The sequence below is a fragment of the Myotis myotis genome, unplaced genomic scaffold, assembly GCF_014108235.1.
Source record: "Myotis myotis isolate mMyoMyo1 unplaced genomic scaffold, mMyoMyo1.p scaffold_m19_p_9, whole genome shotgun sequence".
NCBI classification, from domain to species: domain Eukaryota; kingdom Metazoa; phylum Chordata; class Mammalia; order Chiroptera; family Vespertilionidae; genus Myotis; species Myotis myotis.
In genome coordinates, this window is record NW_023416401.1 from 34,352,731 (window position 1) to 34,372,759 (window position 20,029).

The 20,029-nt window shown below is 39.4% G+C and overlaps 1 protein-coding gene across 5 annotated transcripts in view; it reads right to left on the minus strand.

Moving 5' to 3' along the window:
• ARHGAP28 (Rho GTPase activating protein 28) overlaps window positions 1–20,029 on the minus strand; it is a 134,939-nt gene that overhangs the window by 13,043 nt on the left and 101,867 nt on the right. For all 5 annotated transcript variants that reach the window (XM_036323370.1, XM_036323369.1, XM_036323368.1 and 2 more), the window contains 5 exons: window positions 18,055–18,132; window positions 11,473–11,635; window positions 4,870–4,952; window positions 2,163–2,360; window positions 1,713–1,826 (listed from right to left, as the gene is read on the minus strand). In XM_036323370.1, coding sequence (XP_036179263.1) covers window positions 1,713–1,826; window positions 2,163–2,360; window positions 4,870–4,952; window positions 11,473–11,635; window positions 18,055–18,132 — 636 coding nt within the window. The remainder of the gene's footprint in view (window positions 1–1,712; window positions 1,827–2,162; window positions 2,361–4,869; window positions 4,953–11,472; window positions 11,636–18,054; window positions 18,133–20,029) is intronic.

Consider the following 20,029-nt stretch of genomic DNA (forward strand, 5'->3'; position numbering starts at 1 on the left):
AGGGACTTTGTATATAGAATATATGAAGTTTTACAACATAATAAAAATTCAAATAACCCAAACAAAAATGAGAAAATATCTGGGTAGATATTTCTCCAAGGAAGATATACAAATGGCCAATAAGCACACAAAAAGATGCTTATATGAGCTGAAGTAGTAATATGTGCTACAATATGATGAACCTTGAAAACATTTTGCTAAGTAAAAGATGTCAGACACAAAAGACCATATATTGTATGATTCCATGTCTATGAAATGTCCAAAATAGGTAAACTCAGAACAAAAAGGAGATTAACGTTTTTCAGGGGCTGTGGAGAGGGAGTAATGAGGAATGAGTGCTTAACTGGCAAGGGGTTTCTTTTAGGGATGATGAAAATATTATGGAATCCGATGATGGTGATGGTTGCATGACATTGTGAATACATCCAAACCAATGAATTGTACATTTCAAAATAATTAAAATGGTGAATTTTCTATTATGTGAATTTTTGTCAAAACAATTTTTTCAAATATATAAATGTCTTGGTTCTACTTGACCTAAAGTCACTTTGCCTATTACCAATAAGGGAATACAACCATTCACCATGGTTGTGATAAGTCAACCAGCAGCACTCACCACCTTGGCACTTACTATTCCTCTCCCTGGATGAGCTTTCCCGTCTTTTCTCCCTTCAAAATGCTATCCACCCTTCAGCATGCAGCTCGAATTACACTTTTTCCACGAAGCTGTTTACGGTTTCCCGTGTTGGAGCACATTTCTTTCTCCTCTGCATGGTCCTTACATGTTGTGTGCACAGTTGATCTGGCACCTAATGCATATCCCTAGCTCTCTACACACCTGTCTCCCACGTTAGGTGTAAATTCCTTTAAGGGGCAAAGTGAGTTTCATGTATCTCTCTATCCTCCTCAAGGTAAAACGCTATGCCTGACACTCATAATCATCCTCAAGTTAAATTAAAGCAATAAAGATAATTCTTCTAGCCCTCACCGGCTTGGCTCAGCGATTAGAGCACTGGCCTGCAGTCCAAAGAGTTGGGGTTGCATTCCTGGTCAAGGGCATGTGCCTCGAGTGTGGGTTGGATCCCTAGCCCTGCTGGGTTGGTCAGGGCACCTGCGGGAGGCAACCAATCTATGTGTCTCTCTCACATTGATGTTTTTCTTTCTCTCTCTCCCCGCTTTCCCCGCCTCCCTCCCTTCCACTCTGTCTGAAAACAATGGAAAAATATCCTAGTGTGAGGATATTTTGCACCTCTTTCCATTATTCGCCTCTATACAAACTGTGCTAATGCAAATATTCTTCAGAATGCAATGAATTTACACAAAACAACCTGAGGCTAAGATATTCTTTCAGAATTCAATCACTAAAGAAGTTTCCTTCTCTATGTAATAGATATTTTAAATTCTTAAATCTAATTCATAGGGACTAAAACATCAACTTTCAGTTTTTGTGAGAACCATTTTAGCCTAAAGTACTTGACAGAATAAAACAGTAAGCATGAGAAAGATATTTCAAAAAACGTCAACCAAAATGCATAGCAAAACGAAAAGATCACAGTATTCTGCCATGGACACAATTTCCACAAAGTTTATAGTCACAAGACTGGCATTTGGTGAGAATATAAAATTTCTGGTTCTAACTGACAAGCTACTTTGTGCCTCACCCTGAGAAATAAAAACCTGGGTTGTAACATTTGCATCCGTGTTTATATTACCTCTCGTTCTATGGTCTTCCTCCTTAGCAATTTTTTGACACTTGGGAGCTGCTTCTTTAACAACATGGTGGCTTCATTCATTCTTCGGACTTGATTGATTAAGAAAGATGGGACCTGGAGAAGAAAAATAGCTTGACCTGAAGGAAAACACTTGAATTAAACCTTCCCAGTAGATTCTATCTTCAGATACGGTAATTCATAGCCATTCAGTACACTGTGGCATTTGTCCTTGTAAAAACTAGAAAAAACTATTAGAATTCATATTTAAAAAGAGAAGCCAAGTTCAGGAGCAGCCCTCAAAGAATGCATAACGATGCTACAGGTAACCTGGGATTATATCCTCATATTTCTTCCCTGTGACTAAGGGCATTGCTTCCTCATGGAGCCATTGTTTCCTGGGTGCTGGTAGACTCGAAAGGAGAACATTAAGGTTATCACACTACTACTCACCTTCCACAGAATTTTCTGGTAGTTAAGCATTAGGCGGATGATGTGGGCTGCAGTGTTTGCTAAGCGTAATTCTTCATAGTCAGAATGCTTGCTTCTGCTGAAGAAAAGGTTTGGTGCCATTATGGTAGAAATGTTCCATATGCTCATTCGGTTCTTTGATTCATTGGCAATCACTTTATTGAAGAATGTCATGAGGGCCTGAGAAGATACAGCATCATGTCACACTAATGTAAATTATCAAAAGGCACCAATGATCATCTTCATCCATTTCTGCACCCATTTGCTGTGCCTCGGGAAAACTGTCAGATTATTCTCAGAAGTACAGAATGGCTCAATGTCATGCTCCCCTTTACTTGCTTAAAAGTGCTGATGAGAAATGTGAATAGTTTTTATGGAGTTTATTATAGTGGAATCTCTATAAATAATAGTTTGCATTTTCTTTTCTTTTATCCTTTTGACAAATACTAAAATTAAATAGTAAACTAGGACTAGAAAATACTGTATCTCAAAAAAAGATAAATAACATGTAATGTAATTTCATTTTGAAGAAAAGTAATTAAAAAAACAACTCTTAATTTAAAGCCTCACTGTTAAAAACTACTGTTTTCTTGGGAAAGGAAAATTCATTTTTTTAAAAAAGTGAGTATCTCATTCCTCAGGCCAAATGTAAACACAATTGAAAAAAAATTTAAATTTTACTTAGTGGATATCATTTTTCCATTGTTTTTCAATTTTGGAATCTTCAGTAGCCCAAAGGGAAATGCTTACATGCAGCTGTTTTAAAATTTTTTTTTTTAAAGCTTTGAGAAAGCTTAATAACAGTTTGGCTAAGCCAACGAAGTATAAATGTTTATCAGACCTTCTGAAATTCACCAAGAGGACTGAAATCCTGAAGGGAGATGCATTTTAGTTTCTCAAGTTTGAATTCTGCTATAGTATTTGTAATGAGAAAATGGACAGCACATAAGAATAATAATAGTTAACGTTTATCTGAGGGTTTATTATGAGCCAGGCATTATTCTCAGTACTTTATATATATCCACTGATTTTATCATATTTCAAAATCTTATGTGGTAGGTACCAATATTAATATAGTTTTATAGATGAGAAACTAAGGTGGAGAAGAATTGATAGCCTTGTCAAGCATCAGTTCATTAAGTAGCAAAGCCAGGATTTGAACTGAAGACATCTGATTCTTGAGCTAGAGCTCTTGATTTCTACGTACACCACACCAATGTCAATCTAGTTCCAGTCACAATTTAGAATGGGAGAGAGGAAAGGATGGGGAGAAGAGGGGAGGAGGGACGGAGGCAGAGAGAGAGGGAGAGAGAGAGAGATTGATTCTTCACAAGTTCCATAATGTTTTTTGAAGATCTTCTGTTAGAAATGTAATAAATTTCCTGATAATTACTACGTCCTCAATTATATGAAAGGATAGATAGTATTTTGACTGAGATATCTGATAGCTGATGCATTTTTTTTTGGATAAAATATCATTGCTTAGACAAAGTAAAAAACTAATAAATTCCAGCTTTTGAAAAATTACCAAATTGTATTAGAGAAAGGTTCTTATGTCATAGTCAACACCCACCTTTGGATTGAGAATATAATTAACATATAATTAACATAGGTATTTTCACTATGTGGGAGGAAGGGTCCTCATTAAATTAAAATGTCTGATAAGAGGCAGCATTAAGAATCATATTTAGCCCTGACCGGTTTGGCTCAGTGGATAGAGGGTCAGCCTGCGGACTGAAGGGTCCCAGGTTCGATTCCAGTCAAGGGCATGTATCTTGGTTTCGCAGGAGGCAGCTGGTCGATGTTTCTAACTCTCTATCCCTCTTTGTAAAAAAATCAATAATATATTTTTTAAAAAGAATCATATTTGTTTTTAGCATTATTTTTACTGGCCTCAAAATTACTAGCTCTTTCTAACTCATCTAACCTCATTTCAAAGACTCTCAACACCTATCATACTTATAACAAATGCCCTATCGTATGCAGAATCACTATCAAAATAGCAAGAGAAACTTTGATTTTTTACCATCATACAGCAACAGAATGAATTTGTAATGAAGGGAGGGATATTTGGGATGAAGAACTATGGAACAGGATTCTATCAAATGTTCCATCATATGTTAATGGAGAAATCACTTTTCTGAGTTTAATTTTCCTAATCCATACAATGACAAGTTCCTAGCTTGTAACCTCTAAAATTCAGAGATTGTAGAATTCTTTAAATTGAATTTGGAAATGTTAAGGCACGAATATTTAAAAAAATTAAATCACTGATTTTAAAATTCCTCCCCAAGTACACTCCTCAGATCTTTTGCCACTAGACTGAGGTGGACAGCTGAGGACCAGCAATCATAGAGTTTTATATTTTACAACTTACATAATATTCTTGTTTATTTCTGACATGATTCTACTTAAGTCTTCCATGTTTGCTTTTCCTAATCCTAACCCTCGCCCAGGGCCTGGCACATGGTAGACATTCACTATCTAACAGATTGAATGAATGACACTGAAATGTTCAAGGAAGACTCCAAGATTTACATTCTTTCTTGTCTTTCTCCAGAGAAGAGCAACGGGAGCATGGAAGGGAACAGGTTTACAGCCTGTTCAGCTTGTTTTTCACTTTTCCATCTGAGCCATTGCCTCTGACCAACAAGAGCCAATGATAAAACATGAGGTCAATACAACATACCTGAGCTGTGTCCCTGTTGGCATCAGGCAGTGCCATGACCATGAGGTGTAAGGCTTGAAACTGTACTCTGATGTGAGGCCCTCCTAACAAGAAAACAGAAATAACCACTTATTTGGAACACCACTGATGTATTCTGACAGCATTCCTCGCTACGTCTGGTGGCAGAGGAGGGCTCCTGACAGCTCTCGGTGGTAAGGACTCAGTTTTTGTGCCCAACAATTAAATTTGATCATGTGGACAGTCTATCAGCTTCCCTCTCACACCCCGTGATGCCATTGTAGAGGCAGGTGGCCAAGATCCTCAAAATAATTCTGGATTTATATAACATTTCCCATTTCAAAGTGCTTTCATAGGCTTTACTTTACTTTTATGCTATAAACAGAAAGCTTGAAGTTCAATTCAAGAGAAAATAAATCTTGTTTCCACATAAAGAAGAAGCAAAATATAATTATTAGGAACATGGGCCATATAAGCAGCTTCCAATCCTGCAGGTACTGCTTAGTCACTAAGGGACCTTGGGCAGGTTATTTAACCCCTTGTTGCTTCTAGTTTATCATTTGCAAAATGGAAGTAGTCTTTACACCTCCCTCGCTGGCTGTTATAAAAGTTAAATGACTTAAAACTCAAAATGGAGTAAAGACTTATACGAAAGACCTGGAACCATAAAACTCCTAGAAGAAAGCATTGGCAGTGGGTCCTCGACATAGGTCTCGGTGATGAATTTCTGAATCTGACACCAAAAGCAAAAGCAGCAGAAAGAAAAATTAACAAGTAGGACTATATCAAACTCAACAGCATTTATACAGGAAAGGATACCATCCACAAAATGAAAAGGCAACCTGCTGAATGTCAGAAACATTTGCAAATCATTACATCTGTGAATCATTATATATTAAGGGGCAAATATCCAAAACATAAAGAACTAATACAACTTAATAGCAAAAACCCCCAAACAATGTGATTTAAAAATGGGCAGAAGAGCAGTCATTTTTCCAAAGACATATAGGTGGCCAACAAGTACAAGAAAAGATGCTCACCATGATTAATCATCAGTGAAATGCAAATCAAACCACACTGAAATATTACCTCACACCTGTTAGAATGGCTATTATAAAAAAGACAATAACAGGTGTTGGCAGGGATATGGAGAAAAGGGAACCCTTGTGTACAGTTGGTGGGAATGTAAATTGGTACAGCCACTATGGAAAATAGTATGGAGGTGCCTCAAAAAATTAAAACAAATTTGTCATATGATCCAACAATTCACTTCTGGGTATTTATCCTAAGAAAATGAAAACACTAACTGGAAAAGACATATGCATCCCAGTGTTCACTGCAGCATTATTCACATTAGTCAGAATATGGAAACAACCCAAGTGTCCAATCCTAGCTAATAAAAGAGAAACATGGTAATTAGCGTACGACTGCTACCCTTCCCATTGGCTAATCAGGGCGATATGCAAATTAACTGCCAGCCAAGATGGCGGCCAGCAGCCAGGCAGCTTGACACTAACATGAGGCTTGCTTGCTTCAGTGACGGAGGACTCCAACCTTCCCTGCCTGGCGCTGCAGGCCTCTGAGCTGCAACTCTAAGAACTATGTTACAAATATAGAAGCTAAACAAAACCCCAGAAACCTGCTTTCAGTGAGCTGGGATCTCAGAGCTGGAGTTATACATTGTTTCGATTATAGAACCCAAACAAACCAGATACCTGCTTTCAGCAGCAGAGGCCTCAGAGCTGGGGCCAGAGCTAAAGCTGGCCCAGAATTAAAAAAAAAGAAAAAAAGGAGCAGTTGGGAGCTTCAGTCGGCCTGAAAACAGCCATCAGCCTCTCACCCAGGCTGGCCAAGCACCCCAGTGGTGACCCCCACCCTGAAGGGGGTGTGACCAGCTGCAAACACCCATCAGCCCCTCACCCAGGCTGGCCAGGCACCCCAGCGGGACCCCCACCCTGATCCGGGACACCCTTCAGGGCAAACCACTGGCCCCCACCCATGCACCAGGCCTCTATCTTATATAATAAAAGGGTAATAATGCAAACTGACCCTAATAGCAGAACGACTGGGAATGACTGGTCACTATGACACACACTGACCACCAGGGGGCAGACGCTCAATACAGAAGCTGTCCCCTGGTAGTCATTGCACTCCCACAAGGGGAGCTCTGCTCAGCCACAAGCCAGGCTGATGGCTGCCAGTACAGTGGTGGTGGTGGGAGCCTCTCCCACCTCCTCAGCACTGCTAAGGATGTCCGACTGAAGCTTAGGCCTGCTCCCCGCTGGCAAGTGGACATCCCCCAAGGGCTGCTGGGCTGTCAGAGGGATGTCTGACTGCCAGCTTTGGCCCGATCCCCCAGGGAGTGGGCCTAAGCCAGCAGGTGGACATCCTCTAAGAGGTCCAAGACTGCAAGAGGGCATAGGCTGGGCTGAAGGGCCCCCCAAGTGCACAAATTTTTGTGCACTGGGCCTTTAGTTATAGATAAATGGAAAAAGAGAATGTGATACACATACTAGTACACACACACACACACACACACACACACACACACAGGATATTATTCAGTCATAAAAAATGAAATCTTGCCATTTGCAATAACATGGATGGACCTTGAGGGCATTGTGCTAAGTGAAATAAGTCAGACAGAGAAAGTCTAATAGCATTCGATCTCCCTTATCTGTGGACTCTAAAGCTAAAAAATACCCTCCAAAAAACAACATCTTTTAAAAAAAACAAATTCATAGATACAGAGGACAGCTTTGGGAAAAACCCCCAAACATTACTGAAACCTACTTAAGGCTTTGTGATTTGGGCAATTACATAAAATCCAGTTATAAACGCTTAAATTATACTTGAAGTGGGATTGTGATCCATGCTCTATCCTTTATAGTTTTTCCTGGGTTGTGATAATTACAGAAATGGCAAGATTTTGTCACCTGTTGAGTCTCTCAGGGGATTTTTTGCCACCAATAATTTTGAAAAGTTTGGACCAATTTGCCTTTGCCATTGTGTGTGCTTTATGTAGTATGTGGACTAAAGTATTGGACATTCACTTTGGTGCTGCATCCATTGCTGTGTAAGAGACAGTGCTGAGATATCTTCTATTTAATGTAGGGACAGATTGTTACATATGAATTAGTACCTCTTATTAAAGTATGGATTCATAAAATCAGAGAGGAAACCTGTTAACATCAAGAGCAACAAGATCAATAACAGGTACTCTTGTGCATAGTGGTTTATGGATAGAGTAATCCCTTTAGCTTAAGAAATGTGGGTTTTATGTTTGAATGCATACAAGTATAACCAATGGACACAGACAGTAGGGGAGTGAGGGCATGTGCTGGGGGTGGGAGCGGCCAGGGAGAGATCAATGGGGGGGAGGGGAGACATATGTAATACTTTAAACAATAAAGAATTAAATTAAAAAAAGAAATAAAGAAAAAATAAATGTGGGCTTTATTTCATAACGAAGATTTCCTTCGTATGTTGGACTGCCTCTAAAAATTCATTTGTTTCTTCTTCATGTGGGGGTGTCTCAGGAACTTAGAAAGTCTCTTTGTTTTCACATCACGCCTATAGTGGGACAGGGAACATGATGCCGGCCTGCATCCCCGCTTCAGGACTGAAGGATCTAACCCCTCAGCTGGCAGCTCTTCCTAGAAATGGCTCTCCCAGGCTGTTTTGCCTAAGGTCATGCTGTCTTCTGAGGTTCAGTCTATATCCACTCACAGCCTGATTCAGAATAAAAATACCCACCTTTCTCCCTGCACTGAGAAACCATTCTGAAAGGCCACCCACCTTCAGAGCTCTCCAGAGGGTTGCATGAGGGCTTGGCTGAGACTGCACCACTGCCCAGCCTTATCCTCTGCCCAATTCTGCTTCCTTACCCTTCCCTTTCAGAAGTGTGGAACCCATGTGTACACCCTAATAAATGTTCCATACACACTATGAGATGCTGCTTCTGGGGAATCCAACAAAGCTTCAATCATGAGCCATTTCTAAGGCATATTATCAGCAAAGATGATAACTTAAAACTTTAAACAAGGTAGCTTCTGTAAACAGAATGCCCGGCATTAAAAAAGAAAGATTAAATAAGTTAATATGTGTAGAGTGTTCACATCAGTGTGCCTCTAAGTCATTACCTCTATGTGTGTTTTCTCTTGTTCTGATTAACGACACGTATTCTAGATCTTAAATGGACATTTAGGGAAGGTGATTCTATTTGGATCTCTGGAGATTGTTGATATTTTATTCCTTGACAATGACAGAAGATGGCGCTAGACGTTTGGCATTTATGCTTTTGTTCTCAGTGCCAACTCTTCCCGTTGCAGGGAAGGGATTTTAGCAATTCCATCCACAACTGGTTAATCTACAACCAGCTGTGCTGAAAAAATGTGGAGTTTACTACAGCAGCCAGCTTTTGCTTTGTCTCTCTGTATTCTCCTCAAAATGGCCTCTTAGTGGGGAGTTCCTGGCAGGAAGCATTATGTTCTAGAATCCCTGGGGAGTTCTCAAGTTGATGAAAAATCTATCTATGATAGTCAATGGATGAAAGGCAGTCAGCTGCTTCTAGTCACTTAGCTTCACAATACTGGCAACACTCCTGTGACCAGGTACTTGCTACAAGAGGTTGTGTGCACCCAAGTTAGGGGTAGATGACAAATACAAATAACCACATAATGAAGGAACAGCTGGAAGGAGTATTTAGGGGATTGTGTCATATTTTCTCAGCACAATCCCCATGTGGATTTCTAGAAATGTATGTCAAATTTGTAAACAAAAATGACACAGGTGCAGGATATTTCTGAAAACAGCTAATGCATGCTGACATGAGTTTGACTGAATAACAGGACTATCAAGAGCACATCTCAGTACAAGTATTTAGGGACAGAGAAAGCATTATTTTAACAAGTACACAGGAGGCTAAGGGCTGTCTATAATCTTCCAATGTAATCCCCAAAAACTTCTATGGGGGAGAAATAGATGCAGACTGTATCTCCGTCAATTTCAGATAAATTATAAAGTTCCTGTTAAGATTAAAAATCTACACTGGCAAATAATCCATTTTCATTTTATTTAGGAAACCTGGCCCTACTCTTTTTTGTGTTTAATGGTTTGGTACTTAATTCATTTACTGCATCCTAGTTAAGTCTCTTTTGTCCTGAGGTCATTATTTCCTTAGTAAGCTATCAACGTTTTCATGCAAATATCTCAGGTTTGCTTGATGAACTATTAGTCCTTTAATTTTATGGACAATATTTGCTCCAAGTTTGAAAATATAAAGTAATTACCCTAGTGGAAGTGACTCTATATCCTCTATGTTTCAGAGTATGAAGAGGGGCAGAGTGAACACACGTACCCACGTCTATAATTCTTCATTTCAGAAAATCTCATTACAACTAAGGTTTACTCTACCTGGCAAAAAGGCTGTATTCCCTGCTGGTAGTAGCCCTGACCTTTGGGCTTCCCTGTGGGGTTGGCTGGTTTCAAATCACTCGCTGTAATGTAGTATTTTTCACTTTCAAAATCACACAAAGAACTATGGACTCCTCTGTGAACCTTTTCAGGATACTTTCCAGATTCTCTCCCTTAAATGAAGTGTACTGGCTGCAGACAGAAGAGCAGAGCAGAGCTGAGCAGTGGCTGCCTCATTACTTGGGGCGTGTCCTCTCAGTCTGCCCACAGCCCTTTTTTAACAGCCTTGTACAGTAAGTCCTCGAATAACATCATCGCATTCAACCTTGTTTCATCATAACTTTACTCTTGTTTACATCAATTAGCCTATGGTTTCCTCATAATTGTTTCACTTAGAGTTGCAGAATCTATCAATGACAAGTGAGGATTTACTGTACATATTAAGGTCTGTGATCCCTGAATTCCTCAGATTAGTAGTGAAAGCCCCACTATCTAGCTCCATTCTACTTTTCTAAATTTCTCTCGTCACACCCTCTGAAATATTCAACCCTCAGGCTGAAGCCATGACAAATCATTCCCTCATTGCCAAATACGACACATACTTTCCATTGCTATACTTTTACCACAGTACTCACTTAAGGCCTAATCTATGTGTCTTTGTAATTTTCAGAAGTACTTTGTGATATAATTTTCAAAGAAAAGACACATTCTGTATAACGTGTATTATGTGTTACATTATCAGGGCAGGATTTTAGATTCAAAGAATAGAGAGGACTTATATTTTTTAAAGAACTATTACACACCAGACACTATTCTAGGTGTTTTCACTCAATAGCCACAACAACGCTGACACATAACTATCAACTGCAATTTATAGGCACACTAATGAAGCCCAGAAAGGTTCACTGCATGGCTAACAATTGGTTGAGCAGGAATTTAAATCTCGCGAGTATATTCCTTCTGCAAACCCCTCTACCTTTTAATGATTAGAAAACTCTCTAAATCATATCTATCAGACTAATTATGTAAAGAGACGACTGCTTACCATCAAACACAATATTTCACCAAGCATTGCCAGGAAAGAGCAAATACACACTTCGGATCACATTTCATTTTGTATCTTTCTTCTACTCTAAGTCACTTTATTGACCTTATATCTTAGTCCATTCACACTTAACATCTTCCACCTACTTTCCATTAGAGTGATGAAGGCAGGTATATATTCCACAGGGAAGAGAGAAGTGGGTAATTCTCTGAAAAAGGCTTTCAACATCACTGCTGCTTCTCTATGGCACATTTTGTCCCATTTAAATTTGTCAGTATTAAACTTGGCATCCAGTTCTTCACGGTATTGCTGAAAATCAAGGAAAACAGTCAATATTTAATGAGCTTTTACCACCTGATGCCCTCCACCCCACTTTGAAAGCTGTTCACACACAAACTATTAAAAAGCCTAACTTTTCCCAAAATGATTAAAGAACTGAAATAGTCATTTCTGAATTAATTTTTTAAATATATTTTATTGATTTTTTACAGAGAGGAAGGGAGAGGGACAGAGAGTTCGAAACATCGATGAGAGAGAAACATCGATCAGCTGTCTCCTGCACACCCCCTACTGGGGATGTGCCCGCAACCAAGGTACATGCCCTTGACTGGAATCGAACCTGGGACCCTTCAGTCTACAGGCCGACGCTCTAATCCACTGAGCCAAACCGGTTAGGGCCCTGAATTAATTTTTTAAAATGGTTTTCTAGAACCTTTTTGAACAATGTTAATCTTGAAATCATTTGCTAATTCTACACAAATATAAGAATTTTTTCCTCAGGTCATAATTTCATTTATGTGGTTTTGGCAGAATGCCACCTATCCCTACATGATAATGCAGTTATATTGTTAGATTTTGACAAAGACCCCATTTCTTTCCTATCCTGGTCATCTAGAATTTCTAAATTAGATCATGAATGTATGCCTCTCAGTTAATTCACATCCAGAATAAAGAAACTCTGATCTCATTCAACCTACAAACCAATGACATCTTCCTGGAGCAGTTATGGCAAAGTTTTAAGCCAAGACATACATATGTCTCCCACATGTGTGCATGCTTGTCCAATCCTTCAGAAGGTTTGGAACATTGTGCAAATGCTTTAAGAAACAAAACACTAAGCCTGCTTAAGTTCTACTTGGGTGACACATTCTACATTATCAATTCACTTGATCAGTGCCACCAATTCTTCATGTTTCTTTTTCAAAGTCAAACTCACTTTCTCCTGCTTCCTTCAACTACAGATGTTACTCTTAATAGCAGATAGTGAAGTCAATTCCCTGGTTGACCCTAACAGTTCCAAAAAGGATACTTACAATGTAACTTTGAAAACTCTCAATTTCTTTAAGATCCCTGCTTTATTCCTATGAGAAGCCTAATCCTGCCAGTCTTAGACATGCACAGCCCGAGTCGGTTTTTAAATCAGACTTTTTCCTCCCAAGGAGCAGCTCATTAACCACCCCAGAAATAAATGCCCTCGTGGCTCCCAGAGCCTGCAAAACATGGGTGCCCTGGCAGGACACGTCTTTAATAGACACAGACATGATTTCAAGCCACCTTTTGATGACATCGAGAGATTTTTCTTATTTTCCTTGAGAAGCTCTCAATATATAGCTAATAAATCAACCTCTGCTGATAAATTCACTTAGTAAAGCACTGAAGCATACATATAAAACTCTTGCCGAATAAAAGAGAGTGTAGCCTGGGATCTAAGAAAAGGAGGATGCATGAGGTAGATTCTTTGCCTTTAGGCATCTTGTAGTTCAGTGGATACAACTATTTCATGTACTCATAATGCTAACTTAGGGTGTTAAAAACTCTAAGAAAGGTCACGTATTGAATGCTATGAATTCATGAAAGAATCAAACTCTGCTCGAACAAAGTCACGAAGGCTAGTAAGGAGCTTGCCAGAACAGGAAATAGAAGGGTGTCGTGGACAGAAGGAACTGCTCAAGTAGTGATACAAATCCAAGGAGGGCCAGGGGGTCTGGGGAACTCCAATTAGTTCAGTGTTGCTGGTGCATCACAAGCAAGGAGGTGAATAAAGAGAAAGATGAGGCTGAGGAGTAGACCAGAGGTGACTAGACTTCATTCTGCAGGCAATGAGGCAACATGGACCATCTCCAAGAGAAGGACATGGTAACATTTATCTTTTCTTATAGCCCGATGCAAAAGTGATTTGGAGGAATGTGGTGCTTGGCACTAGTTAAAGAGCAGGCTAAACCTGGCCGACACTAAGTGGTTAGAGTGTCAGCCCACACACTGAAGGATCTCGGGTTCAATTCCTGGTCAAGGGTACGGACCTTGGTTGTGGGTTCATTCCCTGGCTCTGGTTGGGGCTTGTACAGAAGGCAACCGATTGATGGTCTTTCTCCCATCTCTCTCTCTCCCTCTTTCTCTCTTCCCTCCCTCCCTTCCATTCTCTTTAAAAATCAATTAAACTATCATTATTGAGGATTAACAAAAAGAAGAGCAGGCTAGAGGCAAGGAAATCAGTTATTGGAAAACTGATGAATATGTGGAGATTAAATAATGTGCTACTGAAAAACCAATGGATCAAAACAGAAATCAAAGGAAAAATAAAAAAATACCTTGAGGCAAACAAAAATGTTATATTTCTAACATACCAAACTTTGTAAGATGCAACAAAAGCAGTTTTAGGAGGGAAGTTCATAGTGATTAAATGCTTACCTCTTAAAACAAACAAAAAAATCTCAAATAAACAACCTAACTTTACATTTCAAGTAACTAAAGAAAGAAAAAAAAAAGTCCAAAGTTATCAGAAGGAAGTTAATAGTGAATATTAGAGCAGAAATAAAATAAAATAGAGATTAAAAAGACAATAGAGAAGATCAATGAAACTAAAAACTTTTTATTTGTAAAAATACACAAAATTGAGAAGACTTTACCTAGACTCACCAAGAAAAAAAGAGAGAACTCAAATAAAATCAGAATTGAAATAGGAGAGGTTATAACTGATACCTCAGAAATACAAAGGATCATAAGGTACTACTATGAACAATTACATGCCATCAAATTGTACGACCTAGAAGAAATAAATTCTTAGAAACATACAATATACCAATTCTGAATCATGATGAAATAAAAAATATGAACAGATAATTACTAGTAAATATAGGAGAAGAAAAATGTTTTTCATCCATTGTTTGGAACCACTGCTGTAAAGCAAAGGGGAAATGTTGTTCAAGTGGGCAGGAAGCACCAGCAAGGGCAAAATAATTCAAATTCATTTCCTACATACCTCTGCCATAGGAAGCCACCTGAGCACTAATGTGGCCATCATTCTAACAGTGATCCCTGTCACCTAAAAAGCAATATGGCTCTAGTGTCAAGAGCAGGCTCTAGAACCTGAATCTTTAGGTTTTTATCGCAATTCCACAACTAACTAGTTGTATGGCCTGTGCCTAACTAGTTCCCACTGTTTCACAGGGATATTGAAGTGACCTCAAAGAGATGAAATCAGATGTACAATGTAAAGCTCAGGAGGCAGGGCCTGTGACTCAGTAAGTGCTCAATAAATTCCAGCTGCTAGCTATGTCCCCTTCTCTTTGTTATAACCCTTAGTGTTGTCACCAAGGGAAACACATGCATATGTGGTTGTGGATATTTGGGTAATAATATCGCTTCATTTTGTCTGCTGGCCAGTGTCAAACAAAACAGAGCAAGAAAGAATGCCCTCTGTTGGATTTAGGCAGAGCCAACCATGGAGCATAGGAGCAGAGCTGGTATTTCTGTGGCCCTAAATGTGAAGCCATAGAAATCAGGTGTTGACTCGACCTTGCCAAAGGCAGGGAGCGTTTAGAGGTTAGAGAATCATGTTTTCTGTCCAATGTTAATGAGAGCACCACGCCAGGGTTAGAACCACGTCCTTAAATCTCTGGCAAATAGACAACCTGCTTCCACTTCTGAGATAGTAAAACAGTGCAAAGAACCTGCCTTCAGCTTCAAAAAACTAGTGCAGGAAAGGAAACCAGCAGGCCAGGTACTAATTATGAAACATTTAGAGGAGCCCCAGAATAATTCAGAAAAGAAAACCTCACATATCAAACAGTTTTCCTTCTTCCCCAGTGCTTGACTCAAATTTCTGTCATTTGGAGGGGGGTGAGGAGGGGATTATTGAGAACACCAAAGTATTAAATTGGCTCCAAATGATCTGAGGCCTTAAATGCAGGAATGGGCCCCGCAGCTGTGGGCCTGAGTGGGTAACGCCAGCAGCTTCCCTCAGCACCACACCAGGCCTCAAAAGCACAAGACTGGGCCTGAGTGTAACTGAGACATCAGTGTTAGTGTCATCCTCTCGGCACAATGAGAAGATAATTATAATGTAGTTTTTTGAAATGGTCTTTCCTCAAGCATATTCCTAGAAAAAAATAGTCTAACAGATGAAATTACCAAAAAAAAATAGTTTAAAGTTTGAACGAGGAGAGAAATAAAGACCCCTTTACTATATCAGGTTGCAAGGCCTTTCTAACTGCATGTTCCCCTGTTTTTGTTCACTGGCCCAGATTTTTTTCACATTGGATTTCCTGGAGCTCAAACAATGGAAACATCTGGATTCCATTTTTTGGACTAATAAGAGGTGGAATAAGTAGGCTAAAATGACATAAAACTGATTACGGGGGAAAAGGGACTTCTACCCAATGTGATTCAGAGATGCATGTGCCTATGAGACACTTTCAAGGAATTAATAAGCCAATGATAAGCATTTTCCAATCAAAGATTAGCCAAACAGCCTGGCCAGCATGGCTCAGTGGTTGAGCGTCAATCTATGAATCAGGAAGTCATGGCTGGATTCCAGGTTAGGGCACATGCCGAGGTTGCAAGCTCGATCCCCAGTGTGGGGCATACAGGAGGCAGCCAATCAATGATTCTCTCTCATTGTTGATGTTTCTATCTCTCCCTCTCCCTTCCTCTCTGAAATAAATAAAAATATATTTTTAAAAAAGATTGGCCAAATATAACCAAAGATTTAATTAAAAGTAGTGATGGCCTTCATCCTCGGCTTGAGGATATGTTTGCTCAGCAGTATATAACCACCATACCTATGAGAACCTGAGATGAAAGCAGATTCAATTTAGAAAGTATATACTTGAAGGAGCCACTAGGGATTTCCCTGCCTTTCACATGAACTTGTGCCAGTATTTAGGAATCTCTACTGGCAGGGAAGTCACAACTCCCCCAAATGCCCTTCTCCCTTCTGCCACTGACAAAGTATGGTGCCCTTCTCTGATCTCCCTTCAGAAAAGAACTTGCTGATAATCTACAAAAATCCAGGTAGTTGACTACCCAGCTGTTAGGACTTTCTGGTCTGCCCAGCCCCTTCTCCATAGAAAGCCCTAGCCGTGATTGAGTGTGGTGTCGGGGCTAGGGCCTGGCCCATATGCTCAGTGCAGGGCTGATTCATGGGACAGAAGGAACTGTCAGACCTGAACTGTGGTCTGAGGCTCCGCCTGCCCAATCCTGCCTCCATCCCCTTTTCTTGCAGAAGCGCTACCCCAATAACGCTCTTCTCACTTCATCCCAGCATCTGCTTTCTGGAGCTTCCAACAGACACAGCCTATTTTCTAGTTTCCACTTAGAAAAACATCTCAGATTTCTATATAAAAGCTCAGAAACTTCTGACAGAAAAATGAAGAGATGCTTTTCTGCCTTTATGCATTTCCTTTTAATCATTTTAAACAGAATAGGGTTCACTTTTCCCGCTCCCTGAACATTTTTCTGAGGGACTCATCATTTAAACTGCGCATGTTTCTATGTCCACCAGCTAGAGAGTGGTCCGCAGGCGGGAAGGAATTTTTCATTGTGTATGCCCACCAGTAGATAAAGTGGCATATCCTCCTGGAAATTTATGAAAAAAAGATTTTCTTTTCTAATGATTCTTTTCTTTACTGAATGGTAGAGTTTGCACCATACAGAAGTAAGAAAGTGAAGTAAAGGACTCACATTGCATGGGTGCGTTTATTTTTTATTTATTTATATTTTTTTATTGATTTCAGAGAGGCAGGGAGAGGGAGAGAGAGACAGAAACGTCAATGATGAGAGAGAATCACTGATCAGCTGTCTCCTGCATGTATCACACTGGGGATCGAGCCTGCAAAACCTGGGCATGTGCCCAGACCAGGAATCGAACCATGACCTCCTGGTTCATAGATCGACGCTCACCTACTTAGCCACACCGGCTGGGCACCCGGGTGTTTTTATATGTAGAAATTAACATTACTTTAAGTGGAATTGGGCTTTAGAACTACTGAGTATTGTAGTGGTTATGGTCATTCCTACAAATTCTTATAAGGACGTTCATTAAAAAGAGAGCCAAAGAATATTTCTCAATCTAAAGCAACTGGTAATGGAAATAAGGACTCGTGTAATAATTGGCTTAATGAATTCCATGAGTGAGAGGGACACAGCAAATTAAAGCGTTCAACACCAAAAACAGTGATGGGACATTTCAACTTTCCAAACTGAAGACAAACAGCAGTGCTGATGGTGAACTGATGTGTCATTTCACTGCTATTGGTTTTAATTGTTTTAATTTAAGAGAATACACAACTTAGGACTATAAACAACATCTAATCATAGGTAAGGAGGGAAACCAGGTAAGGCCAAGTGATCGGATCAAAACAACAAAGGACTTGATACCTGATGCTTGTGTGACCTGGGTCTAGCTAGCTTAGATCTCGAACTAGGAAGAGAAAAATAATGGTTGTTACCTTGACTTTGGCAGTACATCCTGAAAGTCGAAAAATTCCTTCAGATTCCAAACCAGATTCCTCAACCTTCTCAAAAAACTAGAAAACAATGATACATGACAAAAATAAATACCTCCAATATGACTGCAAACATCTGAAATAACACTGTTGATGACAACAAATGATAAATTACCAAGCCTACATATGTGCCTGGTACTTGAATGCCTTGTTAAGTTTCCACCGTCACCCTATGAGGTCAACATTAGCCTCTGATTTGCAAATGAGGAAATGGAGACTTAGAGCTGTTATATCTTTCCCAAGATTATCCATCAAATGGCACTGACACTCTCAACTTGTGCTCTTCACCACTGAAATATGCTGGCACTTCACTGCTTTAAGGTCTGATTATTACACCTCTTTCTGCAGATTGGCCAGTAAGAAAATATTCTAAATTCACTATCATTAGTTACAACCACTCTGGCTAAGGAATTATAGGAACTCAAGAAATATAACCAAGGAGGGAGAAATTATAAAGGGTTATAGCTCTCATGACCTCTCATGGTGATGGTGTTAAAATCAGTATCATCATCATAACTATTAACAGTGAATGTGTACTTCTTGTGTGTAGTTGTGTGCCATTCTCAGTACTTTACATCTATCAGCTCATTTAAATCCTCACAATAAGGCTGAGGGTGAATGGTATGGTAAGGATGAATACTTGCCCAACTTCACGCAAGAGTCTCTTGCTATTTTTCTTTTAAGACATAATGCCTGGAACTAAGGAAGCTCTTACTTGTAGTGGAGAGAAATAGATGTTTAAGGGGAAGAAACACATCCACAAGAAAAGACTCTCCCATAGAAGTGGAAAGGTAATACCTCAAACTGTCTTACATGAGGAACACTTCACACCAGTAGGAATAATAGCTGCCATTTGTTGAGTTGCTAATACAATATAAATCCGGACCTAGTTTAACTAGCATTTATTGTTCACCATTCATTTGCTATGTCCTGTGCTAGGTTTCTGCACTTACATAATACTATAAGTTCATGTACTGAATATTCTCAGTCTTAGATTTTTATGCATTTTTCTTAAAACTCTGTTGTGTACAGAGAGGACAAAGGACATAATTCTGGTTCTAATTCAGGAAGAAAAGAAAAATCTTAGCGTCACCATGGACCGTGGCCTTGGATATATACTGAACTCCTTTTCCCATCTACCTCTTGCTAGCTTGTGTTCACGGTTAAATTACCCTGCCCTACTATTGCCTCAGTTGCTTTATCAGTAGAAGGGACATGATGATACCAACCTCCTCTGGCTGTTCAGTGTTGAGGAGATGTGACCAGATATGGAAGGCACTGGCACAGCCCCGTGCAGGAGAGCCACCCTACAGATGGCCCCCATGCACACTGGCCATCCTCCCTGCTCCCACTGGCAGCTAACTAATCACCCAATTTGAGGAGTAGTTCAACTTTAATTAGTGGTAACAAAATTTAGAAAGATAGTGAAGAGATGGAGAATTATTACTATGAATAATGCAAACATATGTTTCCTCAATCAATATTTTCACATATCATTTACTAATAAAACCTCAATTTAAAATTCAATAAGACTTATATTTAGGGCTTGGAATTTTAATTATGGCACTGGATGTCACTGTTAAATAAATGCATACTTAGGTAAACTGGTGTAAATTGTTGGGTATAAAAAAACATGACTTAAAAGCAAATGTGCCATTCACCAATGACAGGGAGATATTAGCATATGATAGTTCAAATCATATCACTTCTAAAACTTCCAAAATCAAAATTCCTCTTTGTCTAATTGTATCAAATCTTCCCAGTCATACCTAAAAAACTATCATAACAAGCTGATTTTTAGATTTTATTAAGCTTTGTTTGGAATATTCATCTAAATGATTACAAATATATATTTTGAAATGCCCAACCTATGATACAGTTCAGCAAATACGTGTATGATCAGTAAATAGATTGCTGA